General features: G+C 30.7%; 1 protein-coding gene across 2 annotated transcripts in view; it reads left to right on the forward strand.

Moving 5' to 3' along the window:
• Positions 1–630: 630 nt before the first annotated feature.
• Positions 631–9,922, forward strand: part of LOC123011021 — an 11,027-nt gene continuing 1,735 nt past the window's right edge. For both annotated transcript variants that reach the window (XM_044408268.1, XM_044408267.1), the window contains exons 1-13: positions 631–1,073; positions 1,119–1,564; positions 1,609–1,943; positions 1,993–2,129; positions 2,181–2,207; positions 2,255–2,428; positions 2,481–2,820; positions 3,319–3,789; positions 3,839–4,013; positions 4,061–4,511; positions 4,559–4,757; positions 6,693–6,875; positions 6,926–7,232. In XM_044408268.1, the coding sequence (XP_044264203.1) occupies positions 748–1,073; positions 1,119–1,564; positions 1,609–1,943; positions 1,993–2,129; positions 2,181–2,207; positions 2,255–2,428; positions 2,481–2,820; positions 3,319–3,789; positions 3,839–4,013; positions 4,061–4,511; positions 4,559–4,757; positions 6,693–6,875; positions 6,926–7,232 (3,571 nt within the window). In that variant the 5' untranslated portion in view covers positions 631–747. The remainder of the gene's footprint in view (positions 1,074–1,118; positions 1,565–1,608; positions 1,944–1,992; positions 2,130–2,180; positions 2,208–2,254; positions 2,429–2,480; positions 2,821–3,318; positions 3,790–3,838; positions 4,014–4,060; positions 4,512–4,558; positions 4,758–6,692; positions 6,876–6,925; positions 7,233–9,922) is intronic.

Genomic DNA, 9,922 nt, shown 5'->3' on the forward strand with positions numbered 1-9,922 from the left:
TTTGCACTTCGCCCGAAATTCGCGAAATTGCCGAAGCAACAACGCAAAATTTGTTAGCTGACAAGTCAGATGCGGCATACAAATACTAAATAACCCTAAATCCATTAAAGTACAGTGTGCTTTTATAGATATACTTTTTTTCATATTAATATGCATCAAGTAGGTTGTACAAGTCTAAATAAATCTTTAAGTTAAAGGCCTATTTACACAAAAAGTGTCATTAATGTCATTCAGAACAAATTTAATCACATCAATAATAACAAAAATCTTTAAAGTTTGCTACTCTATGTTAATTACGTTGTTAATTTTAATTATTTTTTGCTACATGAGGTACACATTTATTTGAAAAAATATTTTTTAAGAAAGATTGAAGTTAGGATTGTTTGAATTTTCGCATGTTTGCCACCTTAAAATGATCCCTTTCAACGACTACTTCGATGCACATTAATATGAAAAGGAATATAGCCACTGAGAGGCATTAATAAACGTAAAATAAACGCAAATTAGAAAAAATAAATAAACAGCATTAGTTAATATACCAGTCAAAAATACAGAACATAATTTTATTATGTTTTAAATGCTTAAATTTTAAGTTGCCGCCATGTTGTTTGAGCAAACTTCAGGGATATTTTGAAGTGATCAAAGTTTGAGGTTATGTTATTAATTTCAAAAAGTGGAAAAACGTTTCAAGTTTATTTAAAATATCGTTTCAATTAGAGATTTTAGTGTTTTTTTAACGGCGTTTATATGTGTAAAATGGAGTGCAACTCAGAGGCCGAAAATTCGGACGACGGATTACAAATTGTTGAAAGCCCCCGACCGAAAAAGAGGATGAAGAAAGAACTGAACGAGAAAGATAAAAAGATAATTGAGTGTGTTGAAAAAGATTTGGAAGAGAATTTGGAAGAGAAAGCTGCAAAAGCGAATTTAACAGCAAATAATGTTAAAAACATCATAAAAGAAGTTGTGACCAATGAACACGTTCTGGCTTTGGTCAGACAAGTTGAAAATCTTGATCAAAATGAAGAAATTGTTCCAGTGTATGAGCCTAAATTTACCAGGGCTAAAACAAAGTGAGTTGTAGGGTTTTTTAAATGCAAAAGTAATGTTTTTTTAAGGCAATTGTTATCAACAAATGCTCCAGCCATTCCATGGAACGAACCACCGAAAAAAGTGTCTGCAGTTCAAAAATTATTTACTGAAGATTTACAAGAAGAGTCATCTGGAGATGAATATGTTCCTGAAACTCCAACTAAAAATACTTCTTTTGATAGCCAATTGGACACATCTCAAGGGACTGTAAGAGATGAGGCAGAGGAAGCAAACATTGCCCGTAGGACAAGGTCAAAGTTAAGTCTCAGTCACACCCCTTTGGAAGTGATTGAAGAAGCTTTTATACCTCCTGATATCACTACTGACATGTATGATATGGATTGTGATGATGACGAATGGAAAGAATTTTTGAAAACATTCACAAGACCTTTAGATGAAGTCACTAAGACTGCTGAAGATGAAGACCATGATCCTGAATATAACATACTTGCAGATGAAGAAATTGATGAAGGTCAGTTGAAAAATCAAAAATTTCAAACTGAAATATTCTTTCAGTGGATACAGAGGAATTGCGGGCTGATCGAGCTGTAACCATTTCGCGAAAAGAATTCAACCAACTAATGACTGAATTATTTGAATTCGCCGACAATTATGAATCGAATGAATTAAGTAAAACAAATTCTGAAGATGTAACCACAATTCCTGAGCAGCAGAAAACCAATTCAGAATCTGATTATGAAAATGAGGCAGATATTTCAATCAAAAAAAGCCAAATACCCATTTTAGCCCAACAGATGAGACAGCACATTCAAATGCTGACACAGAATTTTTTACTGAGTTACGAACACCCTGAATTTTCCGACTTGGCAGGAAAAGTCAAAGAAATGCTTGTGAGTTAAAATCGGTGAAAAGTTTGCTTTTTTCATCGCAATATTTTAGTTTGACTTAAAAGCGGAAACAGACGGCAAAACTGCTTCCATTTACCACGTAATTAATTTAGAACCTGCATTAAAATTGATAGATGATTGGGAAAAATTATTCGCAAGTAAAAACAATGAAGTGAAAGAATGCAAAAAGTAAGGTTTTTGATTTTAAGGTTTATGTAATGATTGTAATTTTTATTTTAGATATGTTGACAAAGTTCTTTTTGAATCGTAAGTTGTATTATTTGAGGTTTTTGTTTTAATTTTGTTGATTTTAGAATAGCAGCTAGAAAAGCTGGGACTGAATACGTTGTAACATTTCCACCCTTATTACTCAAAACTGTCTCAAATAGTGAAGTTTTTATTTATCCTGATTTACTTCCAAGAATTCCATTTAGATCGTTTCATGTTACAAATCGAAGAAAATATTATTTTACTTCTGGAGAGGAAAAGTAACTTTTTTATTGTTGTAAATTTACTTATTATTTTTTTTTTGTTTTTTAGTTTGATTGCCTTATTTTTGGAGCAGGCAATTCCGTTCATGAAACAAGATCCACATCATTTAAATAAACGCAAGAAAATTAATATGGATCATGTTTGTTTCCTCATAAATAAATTCTTAATGCCTCATGTGCCCCCACAGAAAATTCTAATACACATTAGGAAGATAAAGCAAATGGATGATGAATCAAATCCAATCAAGTTTTTCTACACTCACAAAAAGGCACCACCTACTGTACATTATGTGGTTCCTGTAGATGTCAATAATTTGTGCCCTCCTTGTAAGAAAAGTCCGGAGTCTCTTCCCCTTTTGTGGCGACAGTACATCTATCCAAATTATAAGGTTTGTTTTAATAGTATATTAAAGAACAAGTTTTTTTGGGATGAGTGCGCCAATGCCATTATAAAATGAGTATTTTATGCTATTTTTTCTAATTTGCGCCCCCTTTTTTTATTTTAATTCAAAAAAAAAAATTTTGTCTAGAGAATTTTGTGTTAGTTGGTATCGGTTGGTGACACTCGGCAACTACCTGATTTTTTGAATCAATTCTGCCGTCTGTCATTAAAAATAAAATTTACAAATTATTAGTTATTAGTGTTACAACATAATAATAATAAATAAAATATGAGTGTGCTTTTATAGATAGCCATAAACGACTCCTACTGAGAGACGTTAATAAACGCAAATTAGCAAAAAACTTAAAAATGTTGAGTTGCTTGTGGCGCTACTTGTGGTGGTAGCCGGTACTAATCATTATTACTAATGAGAATTTGAAGTAATGGCAATAACAACAAATGTCAATATTTAACCTACAATTTTTTTATTTATGCACAATTTTAGCAAGAAAAACCGATCGAATACAATACTAACGAAAATAATAATCAAATAATAGTTGTAAATCCACCGGTGCAACTGTGTCCTGCAACTACAAAAACGTCCGCGTCGCGTTATTTAAATTTTTCAAAGAAAATAATTTCGAAGAGAAAATTACAACCAAACGGGCCGCTTCCTCCTTTATTGGTACGAAAAACACGACGTAGAGCACCGAAAAAGAGACAGTCTTCAGTGGAAGTATTAAGTGGTGACAAAACTGTGATTAATAAACTAACAATGCTGCCTGATATGCCAAGTTTGGGGGGCACCCCCATAAAAAACACTCCTGAACCAGAAACGAACTCAAAAGAAAATAGTACAAACTCTAGTGAAAAAGCTCCAGTTCGACAGAATTTGTCCTTTGAAAACATCACCAGTTTTAGTATAGAATTTCAGAAACCGGATTCCACAAGACATGCTACCAGCTCCGATACAAAGGTTTGTTGCGTAATTTTTATCATTTGTGTGGTTTTCACTCTGTTTTTAGGATAATCCAGATGATATTAATGAGCTAATGATTGCTAGCTCAACTGTTAAAAGTGTGACAAAGAAAGAACCATCAGGTGCTGAGAAAAAACGGGCGAAAATGCGACGAGAATTCATCGCTAACATTGTGATGGCAACACCAGATAATCCCGAAACAGAGCTTCAAAAAGAAGAAAGTAATGTATCGCTCTTGTGTAAATAAAATTGTGTAAAAGTGTTTCAGGTTTTGCGGAATCGTTTTTTGATAAACTCCATCAAACATTAAGTTTGGACGATTTTAAGCAACTTATTAATATTTTGAGTCATTATGATGAAAACAGCGGCCAGTTTGTGGATCTTTACAAAAATGTACAATCAATTCTTTTTCCTAAATATAAAGAGTTGTCAGACGAATTTCTTCTGTTTCTCACTGAAATACAAGCTAAGAAGGTGGGCCAGCTTATGCCTTATTTTCTAATGAAAGATATGCATAGATTTGTGAACAAGTTGCACACTTATTTCAAAGATCAACCCTCACAGTTAAAAAAAGTTATCAAATGTATTAGTGACTTGACGGAAAATTCTGACCTAACAATGGAAAATATTAAGAGCACAGTTTTGCCTTTATTTAAAGGCAATGCGGCGTTAACTGATTGGTTTTTGCAAATTTTCCCATATGAGAGGCCTCCTAAACTGTAAGTATTTAAAAAATGAGTCGATTTTAATTTAAAAAAAAATGTAGTTTAACAGGGAGGCCCCACGAGGTCATTGATTGGTCGAAAGAATTGGCAAGACCCCCAGATTCTGAGATTTGTGAAACTGTGGTATTACCAGACATGGATGATCCTTATGGAGGATCTAGTTGTATTTGTTCTTGTCACAATGATGAAAATCTGCAATTTAAAACAAGGTCACAACATTGCAAAAATTGTGGATTAAAGGTTTGATTACACAAGGCGACAGAAAAAAAGTCATGTAGTGACAACTTGACAAATTTTATATCATTTTGTTCGTCTCAGTGAGACAAATCAAATGCACTAAAAAAATTCAAAAAGTCCACACACTTTGAACTAATTAATTTTTTTCTAATTTAAATGAATTTAAAATACTTTAACTTTAAAAAAATCATTACTCAATAACTATTAGGCCGATTTCCTTCAAATAAAGGGATGGACTTGCCCTTTAGAATGATATGAAATTTGAAATTGAATATTGACAAACTTTTCTTCGAACAGTGTTCGAAGAAGTTCGAAGTAAATCGAAGTAATCTAAGAAAAAACCTACAAGTATTTTTTTTTTCTTTGTCACCATCGTGTAGAGCATCTTTTTATTAGTAAGAATCCAAATTTTTAATACAATATACCGAGTAGTTTTTAAGATGATTTTTTGAAGTTAAGGTTTGCTATTCAGGCATATAGGAGAAATGCATGTTAATCTTACTTAAAATTGCATTTTTATAAAAGTATTTGTTTTAAGACTCTTCTTTTGCTTAAAAATGGTCAATTGCACCTTCTTTGTTCTCATTAGAATAAACAAAAAACTGTTTTTCTACTTACAGCAAACTACTAATTAAAGCAAATAAAGAGTTTTTTTGTTCTAAAAATGATCACTGAAAAAGGATCTAGAAGTTTAAAGCAGTAACTTTAAATATATGAACAAATCTTTTTCAAATTAAATCACTTTCCATTCAGATTCCAACTTGTTCACTTTGTTCTAGCTTTCTGAACTTTTTTTTGAAAATGTTCTCAGCAAATGCTTTTTTATCACTTTCTACTGATGTTGAATGCAATAAGTCAGTTGCTTCGTGTGCAACTGTTATCACCACAAGCTAACTGAAGCTAATCGTAGAATGTACCAACAAAATAAATCAGGTGACTTATTGCATTTAACATCACTCGAAAATGTTGAAAAAGCATTTGCAGAAAACATTTTCAAAAAAAGTTCAGAAAGCTAGAACAAAGTGAACAAGTCGAAATCTGAATGAAAAGTGATTTGATTTGAAAAAGATTTGCCCTTATACTTAAGGCTCGTGCCTTAAAATTTTAGATCCTCTTTGCTCAATGATCAGTGGTCATTTTTACAACAAAAAAACTCTTTATTTGCTTTAATTAGTAGGCAGGTACTCTTTATTTGTTTTAAGTAAACAAACAGTTTTTGTTTATTGTAATTAGAGCAAAGAAGGTGCAATTGACCATTTTTACGCAAAAGAAGAGTCTTAAAACAAATACTTTTATAAAAATGCAATTTTAAGTAAGATTAACATGCATTTCTCNGTGCAATTGACCATTTTTACGCAAAAGAAGAGTCTTAAAACAAATACTTTTATAAAAATGCAATTTTAAGTAAGATTAACATGCATTTCTCTTATATGGCGCAATACTCGAATAGCAAACCTTAACTTCAAAAAATCATATCTTAAAAACTACTCGGTATATTATTTTAAAAACTTGGATTCTTACTAATAAAAAGATTCGCTACACGATGATGACGAAGAAAAAATTACTAGTAGGGTTTTTCTTAGATTATTTCGATTTACTTCGAACTTCTTCGAACAGTGTTCGAAGAAAAGTTTGCCAATATTCAATTTCAAATTTCATATCATTCTAAAGGGCAAGTCCATCCCTTTATTTGAAGGAAATCGGCCTAATAGTTATTGAGTAATGATTTTTTAAAGTTAAAGTATTTTAAATTCATTTAAATTAGAAAAAAATTATTTAGTTCAAAGTGTGTGGACTTTTTGGAATTTTTTTTAGTGCATTTGATTTGTCTCACTGAGACGAACAAAATGATATATAATTTGTCAAGTTGTCACGACATGACTTTTTTTTGTCGGCCTGTGTTATTACCAAATAAAATAACTAATTAAGAGATTTTAGTTTATTCAAGGCAAAATTTTTATTAATACTGGAAAGAGTTTGCGACCTGCTATAGTTTCATTTCTCACAAATCCAGAAAAAGACCACACGATTCGCTTAAGTGCTACACAAAGGAAACGCTCCGATTCGAGTCCAACTAAACCAGGTGCATCACCCAATAAAGAAAGTCACACTGGGGAGGAAGTAAGTAATTATTTTGCGATTATTCTTCCTTTAGTGATTTTTTCTCATAGCCTCGGCATAGCCACGAAAGCGGGGAAGAATGTGACGGAACGAAGAAAAAGAAACAGCGGAAACGGAAAGTAAATCGGGAAAAGCCGGCCAGTAAAACAAAGAAAGATCCCAAACCAAAACCGGTAAAAAGTTCGCCGAAACGACAAAACAAAAAACGTAGTGCTCCTAAAAAAAATCCAGAACATAAACCGGGATCGAAAACGGGTCAGGCGAAACGGCCAGCGGAACAAGAAATTGAGTATTCCGAACCGGCCGAATTTGTTGAATTAAAAGTCAGTTCTGACCATAGCGGAGAATCTGCAACCGGTAAGTTGGTGAAAAAATCGTATTTTTTCTTATTTTTCAAATTTTTCTGATAAAGTCTTGTCTCCGACTAACTAGTTGGGGAGCAGGTAATATGTCGAAAGACCCTTATTTAGGAAGTTGGTCCGGATTCGAGGATACACGTTTCTTCAAAACGGTCTTTTTCTGAAAATTTCTTCAATGAGTAGAGATTATTAAATGGTGATTATAATAATTTGCAAAATGACACTAAGCAAATTTTAGAGAAAAAAATGCATGCCCATGTATTTCATTACCTTAACAAAATTTTTGTGATTTACTTTTAATTTTATTAACAAAAAGCTAGTTTCTTCCGTTTTTTATATTTATTTTTATTACTTCTAAACAAAGCAAAAAACCCAAAGTGGTAAATTTAATGCCATTATAATAATAATAACTTATATTATACAGTATGTCCCCGGATTTTTTTATTTTACGCTAACATTGCAAAAAAAACATTTTTTGCTTCACCTCAAACCGGTAAGTCTGTAATTTTAAAAGTTCATTATTTTCACTCATTGGAAAGAAAATTTAATTTTTCTCTTGATTTTGAGCTTGTAATAATTAATAACACTATAGTCTACAAACAATTCAACCTTTAATCGAATTATTATTTTTATGTTAACTTACCTTTAATTAAACAAAAATAATTGTTAAATTTTTCTATCACGTCACAGTTTTTTTGTTACAGACGATAATTTTCCTGCTTTCTGCACCAGTGCCTCCGATTTAACATTTATTTAAATTCAAATTGTTGCTGAATTATTGCAAAATTATTACCATATGGGTCTAAATAGGTCTTAAAAACATTTCACTCGCATTTGAACTTCTTTTCTAAAAATTTAAGGAGCATGAGAGACAAACAAGACGAGCGTTTTAATCAAGATCTGAAGGGTTTTCAAAGATCGACACGAAGGTTTTTGGGATGAAAATATGTTAGTAGATTACTGTTGGATTGTTATAAAGAAAACTGATCCAAAAAAGTATAATAACTGAGTTATTTTACTAACTCATTTTTAATTTGTTCTTTAGCGGTTTTTGTATTTTTGTTAATTACATAATTATTTCTTAAACGTAACGTGGTGGACTTTTTTAAATAGTTTTTTTGCCTCAAAATCTATAAGAAATTTAGGGTATAAAAGTCGTGTAATCTATTGTAATTTTTTCTCTGCGTTTTAAATCCCACATTAGCGTTTTATTTTTTTGACAACGATGTCGTTTTGAGTTAACGCAAGCTAAATAACAAAAATGTTTGTAAAAAATATAATTTTAATAAATGGCAAGTCAAAAAAACAGCTTCTAAAAAAACAGTCATTTTTAACAAAAACAATCATGCAATTAATTAATTAATTGTCAAAGTGACAACGTTGTCAAAAAAATTAAATCGCCAATGTGATGGGACTTGAAAAGCAAAGAAAGATTATTATTACAAGTTTAAAAGTAAGAAAAAAATTAACTTTTCTTTCTACTGAGTCAGAATAATGAAGTTTTAACTACAGATTTGCTCGTTTCAGATAAAGCAAAAACAACCCTTGCTGTTACTTTATCTACTCAAAAGAGTTTATAAAGAAATAGTTTAACATCTGCTATAGAAAAAAAAAATATTTCGTTTCCTTTTTTGGCGTAAAACCAAAGGTAAAAATTTGTTTCCTTTTGACTGGCTATTATAAAATGTATTATTAAGTTCAAAATTTTGATTATAAAAGAAATAACTTGATAGAAATTGGTAAAATTCAGTTTATTAAAAAATTCTGGCATTTAAAACTGGTCCTACAATTTTGATTTTTAAAAGCTGTAGATAAAGAACCTTAAAAGTCAAATCAAGCTAAAAATGTTTTTCCTTTGCAGTTTTGGCGTAAAATCAAAGGTATTTTTTTTTCCTCTTGTAAACGGTATCCGGGAACATACTGTATACTTGCAAAATACATTTCTTAAATAAATTTATGTATTTGTAATTTGATAATCTCAGGTTTAAATTCTACCCCAAACTTTATAATCGAAATTATGGTATTTCAAACTCTTCCAAGTTAATTTTATTGATGAATCGGTTCTTTGTAAGATAATCTCTAACGTATAAAAGTAAAAAAACACAAATACTCATCACTCAAACAAATAGCCCTGATCAAAATATTATTATTACTCTGATCTAAGAAATATTTCCTAAGTGAAAAAATTTGTCTACAATATAAATTAAGTAAATTTAAAAAACCACGCCCTCCACTTTCTCTTGATAATGAAAATCTTTCAATGGACGATTTTGGATGGTGTTTTCTAAACTGAGTAAACAGTGTTCTGATTTTGATATTAATGTAATTAAAATCTGTTTTTGTCCATTTAATCACTCCAAACGAATATACTAATACTGGTATTGCAAATGTATTTATAGCTTCTATAAGATTTTTTTGAATTTAATTGAATTTTAAGCAATTGTTTAGACTTCATTTTGAAACTATGTACCAGTGTTTCTTTAATATTACTATGTGATATTTTATTTGACTGTTTGAAACCTAAATATTTATACAAATCATTATTTTTAAGGCTTTCAATATTTTCACCATTTTCAGTCAAATAACGTTTTTCGCTTAAACTTTTAATTTTTTGGAAAAACTAATTGATGAACGATAAAGTACTTTAAAGATGTGATATTTTATCAAGAATAAAAATTTCCAAAATTT

The sequence above is a fragment of the Tribolium madens genome, unplaced genomic scaffold, assembly GCF_015345945.1.
Source record: "Tribolium madens isolate multiple individuals breed KSU strain unplaced genomic scaffold, Tmad_KSU_1.1 Scaffold_91;HRSCAF=231;Tcas5.2_LG7, whole genome shotgun sequence".
Lineage (NCBI taxonomy): Eukaryota > Metazoa > Arthropoda > Insecta > Coleoptera > Tenebrionidae > Tribolium > Tribolium madens.